Below are 14,948 nucleotides of genomic sequence, written 5' to 3'. Positions count from 1 at the left end.
GCTGAGAAGAGCTGTACAGCTCTGGAGACACTGCGGCCACTGCTAGCTCAGGTGTCTGTGCCCCGCGTGCTGCTGAACAGAGCTGGGCTAGAAGAGGATGCCTGCATCAGTGCATTTGTTGGGTTTTGGTGGCAAGTGAAAGCCAAATTGCTATTCTGTATCAGGCAGTCATTGAAGGTAGAGTCTCTTATCCCTTTTATTAATCCTTTCCAAATGGTGTGATAGCTCCTGATTCCTTCTGTCACCTTGCCCCAAGAGGACTACAGATAAGAGGCAGCCCCTGTTGGAGCCAGGTGTCATTCAGGTGTCATTGGCACAAGTGTCCACCTCACCTCACCAGGATAAAGTTGGCTTTGCCACTGTGGCCCTGTGTTGTATTGGCAAAGACCTTCTTTCGTCTAGCTGTGTGAAAGGCAGCAGCTCCTCAAAGCCTTAACTTCCTTCTCTTCATCTGAAACATTGTCACCTTTCTAGGGAAAAATTTAGCTTTGGAATTAGGTTTTGGGATTGTCTGTCTGCAGGCTGCAGTGATGACACAGGATACGTTCAGTCATCCTAAGTCTTCTTCAACCTTTAAAGTGTTTTTAAAAGGTATTGGATCAACTGTGTTTTTGTTTTTTCTTTTGTCCTGTGCAGTGTTTGAAAATAAAGATAAGATTGTGATCATCATGGAGTATGCAAGTAAAGGAGAGTTGTATGATTACATCAGTGAGAGGCGGCGGCTGAGCGAAAGAGAGACAAGACATTTCTTCCGACAAATAGTCTCTGCTGTACATTACTGCCACAAGGTGAGCAAAGGATTTGATATTAAAAAATGCTATTTGAAGGCTGAGTAGTGATTATATTTCAAAGCACGTCTGTGGCAACAGCATTCATTATTAAGTATGACAGCATGTGATTATATCAGTACACCAGAAGAGTGAAAGTGCTACAGTAGTTCTCTGCCTGTTTTTAAAGACTAAGGGTGTTTTCCTGTGTTATGGCATACTACCAGCCACACTCTTACATTAGCCCTACATCCCATTTTTCCTGTGGAAGTAGTTCTCGTGACATAAAAAAACAATTAACTACATTAGCTAGAAAAGGCATTACATAGACATTCTAGTACATGGATATTAATATATGCAAATTAATGACAATTCACAATTTCAATGTGCAAGTGAAGAGCTTTATAAAGTATATAAAATACATGAAAGCAAAATAGGCTGGAGAAAGCTATGAGTGTTCAGCTTTAGCATGTACTCACTAGTTAGAAATAACTTTTCCAGATGTAGGAGGAGCACTAGAAAGATACCCTTTGCTAACGACTTTATCCATCATGGTACCCAGTAGAATAACAATGTAAGCAATTAAACCCAAAGTAACTGACTGGCTGTCATGGACTTTTATCCCTGCTGCATACAGCCAAAACTTGCATGAGGCTAAAGGCAACGAGCAGCTAACACAGTCTTTTATTTGAATTCTTGAACATTTTAATCTCCATTTGAATTCTGATAAACAAGGCAGATTTTCAAAGTCCTCACTGTGAAGCACTGAAAAGCTGCAGTGGCCTTTTTGGTGCAGTTAATTTTTCCCAAATTTCTTCAAAGGAGTCTCTGACCTAAACCCAGCTTGTTCGTTTTCATCCCTAACACTTACAGTCTTTTAGGATTTTAACTCCCCTGATCCACACGGCTGCACGCTGGAGGAAGGAGGGCTTTTGTAAGGACTAACGTCATTGACAGATATTGTTTTCTGGTGCCTGGGAAGAATATATTGCTTTCATGCAGTGGGGGCAGGATCCGGGCTGGAATTAAGTTCTAAAAAGACCCCCCCCCTCCTGCTGTTTTACGGGCTTTGTGGGAGGACAGATTCCAGTCATTCTTCCCTTAACCACACACCAAGTGACTAATACATCGCCTGTCACTAGTCACTGGGCCGTGAGTGTTATGACAGTGAAATCAGCCCTGAAATGCAGATGCAAAGACCACCCTGCCAGCTCACCTTTGATTTGCCCAATATTTTCTTATATTCTGTTTCTTCCTTCCTTATTTCAGAACGGAGTTGTCCACAGGGACCTAAAACTGGAAAACATCCTTCTTGATGACAATTTTAATATTAAGGTAGGATTCTTTCTCTCATCTTCTCAGAATGGATTTGCATGTTTTGTAACATTTTTATCCAAGGTATTAGAAGAGCCAGTGTTATGGCAACAGCTACTAAGCAACAGCATCTGGCAAGAGGCTCAGGGGTTTGGATGTTGGGGAAAGAGCACCACTGGTGACGAATCAGACACGCTAACTGAAACTGTGCAAAATTTGGGGGAGGAGGCCCTGTCCTTCCGCCCAGAGACCACGATTCTCCAAGCAGCATCTATTTACTGGTGGAAACAGCAGCACGTTTTGTGCAAATTAGTTTATTTTACAAATGGTATTATTACTGACTGCTGCTGGGGCTAGAGAAAAAAAACAACCTCCTGGTCTACAGGGTTCAAGTGCCTCCTACAGAACACTCTGAATGTCCTTTTGATCATGGCTAGAAAATAAGCAAATAGAGTTTCAAAATAAACCTAGTAAAGCACATGTGCTTCATTAGGAAGTGGCCTTGGAACTCCAGACACAAACGTATACTTTGGATAGTGATGTCAGTGATGTCACTTCCATGTCATTGCTCCCCAGTGAAAGCATGGGAATGACCTTTTTTCCCTTCTTCTTCCATTTTTGCTAAAAGCTTCAACACAAAGACAAATAATGCAGGGATTAGTGAAGATTTCAGGTGGCTGAACCTGTTTCACTTTCAGCTTTGTTCCTGCCTGACTAGCTGGGTTCACTGATCTGCAGACACACAGACAGAGGCAAGGACGCCAAAGCGTTTCTGCTGACTCTTGGGCATCCTTGCTTAATTAACAAAGGAAAACAATCAAGGAGCTGTCTGCATAGCCAGCTAAATAGTCTGGATTTTCGCTTTTTCTCTGCTGAAAGTCCTGAGGCTGCACGCACTGCCTCCTGCTTACGCTGGAGAGATTGTCTTCATTTTAAGCTGCTGTGCAATGGAAATGGAAAGTAGCATATGGTAGCCGCCATCTGTGTAGCATTGATGACAGAAGCTAACTTGGATCAACTGGTGGATTAAAGACACATAAATATGCGGTTTCTAAAAATAGGCTTTTACAGAAGGCCCATCCTATGCAGCGCTTGGACATTTTGCTGTTAACATCCCGGGTCAGGGCGAACCTCTCCGCTTCTGTTCCCGCAGCGCCGCTCCCTGCGGCAGCCCCAGATGGTCTGAGCAGTGCTGAAAACAAAAAGTCGCCTTTCTAGGACATTGTATACGGAACAGGCTTCCGCAGGCAGGATGACCTTTCTTTCCACATTACGCACCAAGCTATCTTCCCAGCTAATCAGGGAATTCTTGAGAGAAAAGAGGAATTTGGGGAATTTGCTAGCTGCGGTGGCCTGGATCTCGGCACTGTAGTCTTCATATGCAAAACCAATCACTTCCCCGAGCCTCTGGGGAGCTGCGCTTTGTCAGAAGGCTCAGCAGCCTCCCCTGTCTTCTTTCTGAGAGCCTGATCTTCCTGCGGGGGCGAGGGGGAGGATGGGGACCCAGGGGCTGCAGAACCACAGATGTATTTCAGCTGCCACAGAGACGGGCACTGCTGTGCCAAGAAATTCAGGTCCAACCGTTTGGACTCACCTTTTCCACGAAGGCTGCCCTTCCCTGAACTAAATGGTGTTTGAGCTGCTATGTGGGTATTTTGTATAGTTCCAGCCTTTCTCCGGTTACTTCTCTGAGGACTTCAGAGCACAGCTCAGTGGACAAGGCTGCCTCGCGTGGATGGGTGGCTTCAGGCTCTCTAGCTGCCCACTGCTAACAGTAAAGTCTCATGAAGCTAATAAATAAAATGAACTGGGGAAGCAGTTTGTATTTTATGCATATCACTATCAATAGTGTTTGAATGAGGGTTACTTCAAGAGGCAACTCTTTTTTTTTTGTAGTTTACCTTTTTCTCCCTTCCGTCTCTTTTACACCTTTCCTACCTCACGACTAAGCTCAGCTTTGAATACTTGATGTTAAATGTACCGCTGCTGTTTCCTTGATCCTGAAGCCTTGAATGCATTACTGTGGTTTCTGTGTTAGTTGCACAGAATTTTACTTCCCACTTTTTCTTTGTTTCACTAAACAGTAACCGTTGGCAAGGAAACACATATGGAGCTGTAAATTATTTATTGGGAGCAAATCTATCAGGTCCTGATTCTGAAATTATGTATATAGTTTATTCTTATATCTGGTTATTCAGGTGGAAAAAGAGAAATATGCAGTTTGGGGGATGGTATTGACTGATGGCTTCAAGTACTCAGTGGAAGACATTTTCTAGAAATGGAGTGATAGTCTTATCTGTACTCCGTCACTATTTACATTTCATTCAGTGGATTACAAGGCACTTACAAAATTGGCAGTCTGATTTTAAGAATGACAAAATGAAAGGAATCCCTTTGTTCCTGGGTGCAATGTGCAATTGAAAACATGTTTCTGACGAATCCAATGATCTAGACGCTGCGGTATATACACAAACATGTCATAGTAACGTGAGGACAAAATTAATAAGATATGGTAAAAATAGATCCATGTAGCACAACTCAAGCAGTAATTCCAGGACAGGAAATAAAGAGGACAATTAATCCATCAGAAGTTATTATCCAGCCTAAAAGGGCCCCAAGCCATTTTACATGATACTACAGTAACTTGGAAACCATTTGTAAATTTTAGCTATAGAAATGAAGTTCATGAAACGGTGTTTGGAAACATAATTAGCTTTTTTTCTTAAGTTAAAGTAGTGAGTAGAAGTCTCTGGAAACAATTGTGTTGAAGTACAGCAACTAGGAAACACCGGTGTCTGAAAGCTGACAAAAAATTACAAGTTTTGAAGAGTCCTGTAGGTCTACAGGCCAGAGCTGGAGGGCAATGAGGGGAAGAAAGTGATCTGATCAGTGTCATGTAGTTATGCTTTTCAGTGTCGTGGTATATGTGGTAGAATTTTCTGCAAATTATTGCTTAAAACCCCTAAATGCAGCAAACACAAATAAATGAAATGAGTTTTAAGCACTTACGAGACTGAACATGCACCCGGATCTGCGGGGTACAAGGGTTTAATCCAGCCAATTCATCAAATGCTATCTTGCCTTTCTCGCCAGATATACACCCAACTGGGGCACTTTCATACTCTGGAGAGGATATCTTCCTTCATAGTCCTAACGCAGCTGGGGTGGGCAGGGTTAGACAGGTAGCAGGGCTAAGGCAGCCCCAGAGCACTGCAAGAGCTGCCTTCAGCTGGTGAATTGGAGAGCTCTGTGTGGAAGAGGTTCACACCAGATTTAGGCATCTGCCCTTTGTGGTCTTGAAAAAAAAAGCCTTGAATCCTTTATTTTCTCTGTTAGTCTTAAGGGGACTGAGTTCCTAGTGTTTGGTTCACTCTAGGGATGACTTTGCTAGAAGAACTAGCAGTGGGGTGAGGGTGTAGTTGCCCCCATTAGCTCCTGCAAACGGCATGATGAGGACCACATGCACCCCGTGCAGTGCTGCAGTGCTTCCCCAGTGCCTAAATCCCCCAAACTGCACTCAGCGAGCTTCAGAGAAACTGCTGCACAGTGCGACAGCCAGGGAACTAGTGCTTCTTGCTATCCAAATGCTGTGTCCCTGTCCTGTGCCACAAGCTACCCCCAGGGATGCCTCTGACACGCTGCCTGGCGCGACGGAGAGAGCCTCCTTGCTCACAGCAGGGCTGCGGCGGCTCCTGGACTGGGAATTGCACCTAAAATAGATGTCTAGCAGAGCTTGACGCAAGCTGCATGATCAGCCCCAAAGTGATAGAAGGAGACAAAAATGCAAGTATAATAGTAACATAATCCCACTAACTACACTTTCTCCTGGGCTGGTAAGGGGACACCAGTCAGACTAACCACCGAGAACCCATGAGGGTTTCGTATGTGCAGGGTAAGTGTATGTAATTGGGATTTACCTTGCTGGAAGTCTCACCCGGTGCACACGCATTTCAATTGCTCTAAGAGACTTAATTATTTTTCTGTCTACAGCACAAAAAGACAGATTCTTAAGCGGGGCAAAACCGACAGTTTCCACAAGTGCAAACCTCATGGAATTTATAGTCGACGCTTAAACAATAAATTGCATCTGGTTGATCAGAGTAACAGTAAATACGAAACATTCACCTCCTGAAGTGAGGGGAATAAAGCCCACTTCCCAGCTCCTCCCAATTTAGGAAGTTTTTTGACTTGATGCCTTAGTTCCATTTAAGTGCCAAGAACATGAAGTAATGTTGGCTTCTATTAATCTTGTTTTGGGGGGGCATGACAGTTTTAATGGGAAAAGCTGATAAACATCAGTCTGTGAGTATGGGAGTGGACTGTAACATAAATACTCTTTTCCTGAATGGTCAAAATGAAAACATAAATGCCCGGTCTGAGAGTTTCTTAGTGTGAACAATGGTATGTGTAGCCCTATATATATTCATGCACATCTACATGCATTTTATACATTCCATGGTGTTAAGGGAATGTATTTTCTTAAGGAATCACACTGTGCAGTGTCTGTCCTTGTCTTAGCTGCATCCTGAACTAAAATAAAACTCGGTGACCAGCACGAAGTTTCAGTGCTGAAATGATCCCATTCTTCCCATGATTGACAGGGCACACTTCATAGGGCTTAAAACCAACTTCCTGCAAGCCAGTCAGGGTGACTTGATAAGAAAGTGGAATTCAGAGCAATTAAGTGCAATCTGAGCCATGAGAATATGTTTGCAGACTGCAATTGTACACCAGCTGTTTTCAATGACATTCCAGCCATACAATGATGATTTTACAAACCACGTTTATTTAAGGGCTGAATTTTCTGCTGTGGGTTGATGATACGCTGTTTGGGGGACTGAGCAAATTCAAGCCATGAATGGACGTGGTGGAATGAATTAATATTAATGAACAGGAATCGGCTGCTCTTTGAGCAAGACATTGTGAACCCAAATTGTCAGCAGAATACCTGCACACACTGAACATCAAAACAGGAGAGGGGGAAGTATGAAATTTCATATTTGCTCTGTGACTTTAAAAAAATTGTGAAAATGATATTTTAAAATAGAAGTTTATATTTTTAACATGAAAGTATATCTGTGTATATATAGATAGATTGGTATTTATGGATATTTATATATTCACTTTATCCATAAATATTTTTTTTTCATAGTAAGGAAAGAAAATTGGGAACTTCTGTCTGTACTTCACCAGCTTTCTTACTTCAGTCTCAACTATGACATTTTTTAGCTTAGTTTTGATAGTTAATAGAGACAAATTCTTTATGTCTCCCAAGAGTTTGCTAGACATTGGAGTTAAACAGGTATTAGCAGCAATGGTGATACACATTTTTTAAAGTCAAGAGTGATAGCTGCTGCTGGTAAATTCCCTTTCTTTTCTGGTCACTTTGTCTTATCTTGAATTTTTTCATATAATATCAAGTAATCACTGCTTCTTTCTGGGGTTTAATTTCTTTCTGGTAGAAAAGACATGAATAAGGTGAGAAAAACCCAGAGAAAGCCCCTGTCTCTTAAATTTATAAACTGATAACACCTTTTTTATGCCGGTGCTTTATGTCTTTTATGTATGTCCTATGTCAGTAGTGGGCAGTCATAAAAATATCTCTAGGAAACAGAAACATTTAGGTTTCAAACAAGATAAAAAATGAGATGTGTTGCCTTCTGCTAGAGAAACAAAGGAAATGCAAAGGTTGTGGGAGTATTTAGTGTTGCTATCCTCAGCCTTTGTTTTGAACAAGAACAGGGAATTGAAGTAAACAAATTATTTGGACCTGATCCTGCAATTCCTACATGGGCAAGATTCCCAACAGTCTCAAGGGGAGTTTTGTTTGTGTTGGGAAAGCCAGATTTGGGCCCATTGTTTCCAGTTAGGAACCAGACTTGTGTTTATTATCTCATGATAGACATCTCGTTTGCTTAACGACTCAGATTCCTCAGCTTGGAGTCCCTGAATGTGTAAGAGTTATTGTCTGCCTCACTTTCCCCTCTTTTCAAGCAGAGCTATGTTCCACGTGATTTCAAGAATCACTTGCTTTTGTAATCTTACACTTAGTTTCCTATGACACACCTGCCTCACTCCTCCTCTTGTTTTGAAAGGTCTTGGCTTTGGGCTTGCATGTGCAATATAAGAACAGTAGTACATTCTGTTTGCATTCCCTTGGTATTAATGATTATACAAGATGAAGAGTAATCAGTGGACAATAGTCCAGTGCCTCCCGGTATGAAATTGTCTTTGTAAGCACATGCAATTCATCTAGCAAAAAATCACTAATTGATGGTTGTACTTGGCAGTGACCTGTCTGAGAATGGAATCAAAACATCCTTGTTCCTAGTCTGGAGGATTTAACTTGGGGACCCTTCTCCTTCTCTAGGAAGCCTTCTAAAAAAGCCATGAAATCATAGAAAAATGGGTTGGCAAGTGAACTTGAGAGGTTATCCATGTTGAGAGCCCTGCCCTGCAGCAGGGTCAAGTATAGCTTAGTCCTTCCCAATAAAGGATTGTCTGTTACTTTGAGATATTGTTAATGTTACAGAAGCCTTGTGCAATTGTCTTTGCAGATTGCTGACTTTGGACTCTCCAACCTCTATCACAAAGACAAGTTTCTGCAGACCTTTTGTGGAAGCCCACTGTATGCTTCCCCTGAAATAGTTAATGGACGACCTTACAGAGGCCCAGAGGTAAGAAGGGTCAGTTTTTCTGTGGTGGTACTGGGATGTCCTTGATGATACCGGCCTTGTGGGTTAGTCTTAATACTAGAGTTGTTGCACATGTATGTGTGAGTAGGTGTCTCCCATATTGACATTTCTCGAGCTGCCTTTGTTTGCTTTACCTGTGGTTATTTAGATGTTAGATTCTGGTTTGCCCATCGGTAGGTGCATCTGGACATGGCAGGGAGAATGGTGGGGATCAGCTTTCCTGGGCTTCACACTCATTGTCTCTGTATTGCAGGTTGACAGCTGGGCCCTTGGTGTATTGCTTTACACTCTGGTTTATGGAACGATGCCCTTTGATGGCTTTGATCACAAAAATCTCATCAGGCAAATCAGCAGTGGAGAATATCGTGAGCCAACACAGACCTCAGGTATAAAAAAGGAGTGAGGGCAATGTATTGAGCTGACAGGAGTTCAGAATGGAAGATTTGCCCCGTGCCTTTTGGAATATTTTGGTGTCATGTTAGAACGACACAGAAAAAAAATCTCTCATTCCCCTACTGACTTCATCTGCTCTCAATTCCCATCTGGGTACAGCATTTACCAAAAGCCCTTTTGAAATGAAAGTTTTATAGCAGATAGATTTTATTGCCTTGGGGAAACTTCAGCAAGTTCTTTTAACTAGATCTATGGCAGTGGAAGAAGGTCTGTTAGCTATTGCAAGTGGAATTGTTCAGACAAGCTGTAAACCGATACAACATACTGGTAAAGACCAGCCCTCTGACTACACTGTAGTATATCATGAGCAGAGAGAGGGTGAATGGTCAGGGCAAAGCAACCTCTTATCTGAGAAGCTAGGCCAAAATCTGAATTAAATGCCACTGTGTTTGCATTTATTTCTTCTTAGAGGATAACACATTAAGCTGTCACTTGACAGAAAAGCATCAAGTCTGGGTCATTGACATAATAGCTCTTTACAGCCTTAAAAATATGTATATGTGTATATATTATTATATTTAGCTAAATATTTATCTCTCATCATTTGTTTGCCATCCATTCAATTTTCTGCTGCCTTGTCACTCTCTTTATAAAAAGAATAGTTTAAAATAGACAGAATACTACACTTTTTATGAAAAAAAAGTAAATCTAAAAGCAGTCATATATAGAGCACTTAAAATATCCCAATTCCCCTTTGTTTTCCTCCAAGTTTTGTAATTATTAGAGTAGACAACATTAAAACAGGGAGGTGGTGGAGTCACCATCCCTGGGGGTGTTCAAGGAATGGTTGGACGTGGTGCTTAGGGATGTGGTTTAGTGGATGATACTTGTGGTTGGGGGATGGTTGGACCAGATGATCTTGGAGGTCTTTTCCAACCTTAAAGATTCTATGATTCTATGAAAGATTGGTGATTTCTTTCAGTAATACGGAATTATTCATTGACCAATACAAGACAAATCTTAATTTATTTGATAAACAAATGTACCAATTCACCCTGGGTGTATCATACTCTGTTGATAGAAAGTAGTCCTCAAATTCATTTTCCAGCATTGACTGATGGCCAAAGCCTTGCCTCCTTTCACATCTCCAGTTGTAAGAACCATTATTTTTGTGCTTTTGATTAGCCTCAGGCTTCAGTTTTAAACTGAGGAAACCAAGAGTGCCAATATTTTAACCTTTATATTTTATTCTTTGTCCATAGATGCTCGCGGTCTTATCAGGTGGATGCTGATGGTGAACCCTGAACGCCGAGCAACCATTGAAGATATTGCCAACCACTGGTGGGTTAACTGGGGCTACAAGAGTAGTGTTTGTGACTGTGATGCCATGAGGGACTCTGAGTCCCCATTGCTGGCAAGGTTCATTGATTGGCATCACCGTTCTACTGGCCTCCAACCAGAGACTGAAACCAAAATGAAGTGCCTTTCTAAGCCCAAAGGCCCTGAAGTCACACTAGAGAGACAAAGGTCTCTGAAAAAATCAAAAAAGGAAAATGACATTGCACAGTCCATCCAGGAAGGAGGAGCTGAAAATGCATCCAAACCCACTTCCAAGAGACCCAAAGGCATCCTGAAGAAAAGGAGCAACAGTGAACATCGATCTCACAGTGCGGGGTTCATTGAAGGTGTGGTCAGCCCAGTGTTACCCTCTGCTTTTAAGCTGGAGCAAGAGTTGTGTAGGACTGGCGTAGCCATTAAAAGTGTTGTGGAGGGAGAGGTAGTAGCCAAGTATGGCACTAAGCAGTCTTCACTAATGCCAAAAAAAGGAATCCTAAAGAAGACTCAGCAGAGAGAATCTGGCTATTACTCCTCTCCGGAACGAAGTGAATCTTCTGAACTCTTGGACAATAATGATGAAACAGTAAACAGTGACACTTCTCCGGGGGTCACAGAGCCATCCAGAAATGGGTCTTACAGTCATTCCTGCAGGCGTAAGGGTATCTTGAAACATAACAGCAAGTATTCTACCAGCAGCACTGAATCTGCTTTAATTAGCCCTGATACACCGACGTTGGAGGCCATGGAAGAAGTGGTCCTGCCCGGGGATGCATTACCTCGAAGTTACAGTCGCCCTTCCAGCGTGATTAGTGATGACAGTATTTTGTCCAGTGACTCCTTTGATTTGCTGGACTTGCAAGAGAACAGGCCAAACAGACAGAGGATACGGAGCTGTGTCTCTGCTGAAAATTTCCTCCAGATCCAAGACTTCGAAGGACTTCAGAACTGCCCACGGCCACAGTATCTAAAACGGTATCGTAACCGTCTGGGGGACAGCAGTTTTTCCCTTCTCACAGACATGGATGATGTGACTCAGGTCTACAAGAAAGCCCTAGAGATCTGCAACAAGCTCAACTAGCAGACGGGAGATGGAAAGGGAGGGGAGGGAGTTGTTCTGTGTACCTTTATGGTGAAGTAAGCCAGGTTACTGATTTGCTGATGATGGTAGGTTTTCCTTCAAAAGACTTGACTGTACCTACTTAGCTGAACTCCTAGCAAAGTCTAAAGTAGCCCCAAAGTCATCTCACACTTCTCTAATTCTGTGTCCTCAAAATATTACCCAGCTGACCACAGAAAATCCTTTGGTCTTTGAATATGTGATGAAAATGTATCAGGATCTAGCAGACAAAAGCATCGAGGTTTAATGGCTTGAAGTGAAAGTTAGACAGAATTAAAACTGGAAGTGAGGCACACACATTTTGAGAGGTTTCTAATTAATATTGGATTAGCTATATCAAGAGATGAGCTGAATTCTTCAAGTCAATTGTGGATGTCTTTTAGAAAGAGAAGCTTTACTTTCCCCTGAAATTATTCATCTGGATACAGGCATTACATGTTGGGGATCTTTGGTTTGCATTGTGCAGGAGAACAGGCTGGATGGTCACCATGGTTCCTTCTGCCAGGGTGATCTGAGGAGGTGTCTGAACCCTTTCTGGGACAAATAATTTGAGTGTTAGCCCAGAATAACCTTGCATGGAGCAGGCATTCAGATCTGGCCCTTCCCACAGCCATTGCTCTTCAGTGAGCAGAAGGCCCTAATTTATTTTTTTTTCCAACTACCAGCAAAAGCAGAGTCAGAGAAATTGGAACAGAAGCTGGAAGAAATGGATGTTGTAAGCAGCTACATGATTCTTCAAAACATTTCAACCTATGTATTCAGTTTTACTTTTTTAAAAAGGCCGGCCAGATGGATGCCCATAGGTAGATGGATCTAACAAAGGGTTCCAAGGGCTAACAGACCCTCCAAGAGTTCAGTCAGTGTCAGCAAATGGTGCCACCTTGCTATTAGCTTGTAGTATCTGAGGGTGACAGGTAGTTTGTGAGCAGAATGTTAAGTAAAGAAAAGGTTGTAGCATGTAGGAAATGGATAGAGGTCAGAAAGTTGGTGGGAATATGCCTTTCTCCAAATGAAAATGTTTCTAAGTAGGTAGTAATGGAGCAAAAAGAATTGAGCGATGAAATGATAATAGTAGGTTTGATAACAATTAGCATAAAAATGCAGGCCTCTATGTAGATAGTGTAGCTGGTACTGCGTGTGCAACGACGCCAGCTTGGAAAAACGGGAAGGATATGGGTGTGTGTTCTCAGACATACCTGAATATCCAGACTAAAGGCTTCAACTCCCATAAAGGTATCACATGGGTCTACTGGATTACCTGAATGTAAGCCTCTGTCAGAAAGGCACTGTGTGTTTGACAGGCCTGGGCAAACTGGAATCTTAAGGCCCGTTTCAGTCATATTGATGTGAGCACATAGCCCCTGGCTATCTTAGAGGTGCACTGGTGTGAATAAATGGTAGGTTTCAGCCTTTGATGTCAAATGAGCCACAGCTGCAAAATCCGTGTGTGCAGACATATCCAGAAGAGAGAAGCGTGGCACAAACTCTGTTCTCACTCCTCCCCTGGAACTGGAACTGAAAACAGACTTTGGCCCGCTGTGTCCAAAATCCTAGAAATAATGCAGAAACGGAAAAGTGTTCCTCTGGGAATTCAGGGGTAACCCCACGAACAGTTGGCATCTGGGGCAGGGAGCAATTTCACTTGCAAATTGTTTATTTGGTGCGTCACGGTACTTCAGTCTGCCAGTTCCTCCTAAAAACCAACAAGGTTTTATGCCTTGTATAAAGATGAATGAGCTCAAATTTCCTAAGCCAGTTAATCTGTCTCTGTGGAGAACCTTTTCTTCTCGTGAAACACTGGACCAAATTTGGCCCTGGAGTCAACAGCATCAATACCCACAAAAGGTATGAGAGATGTGCTCTCAGGCAGTCAAGTGAAATTTGGCTCACTGCTCATTTGCTCAGGAAGGGCAATTTCAGGGCATTTCTCTACAGACCTGTATGACACGTTTGGTGTGATGCTCAGATGTCCTGCCTTCTCACAGGTCCTGCATTTGCTCCTTTAGCCCATCCAAAACTAACACCCAATTTTGCAGTTTATTTAATTAACAGGTTTACTGTGATGTGTTTGAAAACAACCCAACGTAGTCTCCACGGCCTTTCCGAAACTTTACAGCCACAGCTTTTAACTTGTGCCCTGGGGCAGAAGAGCCAGATCCTCAGCTGGTGTAACTCAGCACCATCCTGTTGATGTGATGGAGCATCCCTTCGGTGGGGTTGCACCGATTGACACCTTCCCTGCGGATCTGGTGCTAAATCTTGAGTGGATTTATAGAGGTTTTACGATGAAGGGAAGGGAACTCAACCAGCTGTGGCAGGGAACTGAGGAGCACCCTGAAGGCTCGTATCTACCTAGGCTTTTGCCCAGGCCTGCTTCCTTGTGTACAAATGTGAATGAGTGAGTGACTGCTTGCTGCCAAACTGGAAATGTTTCGTAGGGATTTACTGGCATGTTACTGGCATGTTACATGTTTACTGGCATGTTATCATTCCTAGAGGAGAAGAAAAAAAAAACTTGACTGCACATTGTTATTATTAGTGTTGTGATTTTTATTTAATTTTTTTGTAATACAAAGTTGACTTTTTTATTTGAATTTGTCTTTTTTTTATTTATTGGTCTGAAAGCCATTTCAAAGGTATAATAATATATTTGGTGTAATTTAATTGGTGCAACATTATTTTACAGCTCCGGCCAAAATTGTTTGGTGTTTTGTTTTGTTTTGTTTTTGTTTTTTCTCCCAATCCTTGGTTGGTTTGAGCTCTGCGAGGCACACAGGGGAAAACGCTGGATAATCACCCAAAGTGTTTGTATTTTTAATCTGATACTGTTTTTTATTAAATAAAATGGAATTAATGTAACTGTGAAGAGTCTCTCTCTTTCTTTTTCACTGTACATCAGCGTCAGCCAAGGCCAAATGGTAATGAACTTGTCATGCAGAAATACAGCAGCATCACAGTGCATTGTACCAAGTTGTTTATGCAGAGCTTCTTGGCTGGTTTGTGCATTTCAGTATACTGTGGGTGGCCACAGAGACTCCCCTGCTATGAACAAATTGGCACCACAAAATGCCCAAAGCTTTCAGCTCTGTAAATGTTTGGTGGAGAATAACAGCTGACTGGGCTTTCTCTGCTGGAAGATAAGAAGGTCTGTGCAGCAGGTGAGACAGAGCAGGCCGGCTTTTGAGACACGGCACAACTTACTTGTAGCCCAGAGACATGTGGTCACGGTCCTTTCCCCTCTCTGGTGAGGAGGACAGTTTATTTCCAGTTTTAATGTCCCTGTGGTGTAATTTAAGGGTTGTTTCGGCAAAAGGCTGGTGGCCA

General features: G+C 42.4%; 1 protein-coding gene across 1 annotated transcript in view; it reads left to right on the top strand.

Annotated features, from left to right (window-relative positions):
• The window catches only part of NUAK1 (NUAK family kinase 1), a 47,991-nt gene extending 33,514 nt beyond the window's left edge, over positions 1–14,477 (top strand). Inside the window, exons 3-7 of the mRNA XM_084284996.1 lie at positions 637–788; positions 2,037–2,102; positions 8,639–8,758; positions 9,030–9,162; positions 10,432–14,477. Of these exons, the coding sequence (XP_084141122.1) occupies positions 637–788; positions 2,037–2,102; positions 8,639–8,758; positions 9,030–9,162; positions 10,432–11,585 (1,625 nt within the window). The 3' untranslated portion in view covers positions 11,586–14,477. The remainder of the gene's footprint in view (positions 1–636; positions 789–2,036; positions 2,103–8,638; positions 8,759–9,029; positions 9,163–10,431) is intronic.
• The last annotated feature ends 471 nt before the right edge of the window (positions 14,478–14,948 follow it).

Source organism: Netta rufina, assembly GCF_964035555.1.
Source record: "Netta rufina genome assembly, chromosome: 1".
NCBI classification, from domain to species: domain Eukaryota; kingdom Metazoa; phylum Chordata; class Aves; order Anseriformes; family Anatidae; genus Netta; species Netta rufina.
Note: the sequence above shows the minus strand (reverse complement) of the source record. Positions and strands in the feature narration are given on the sequence as shown.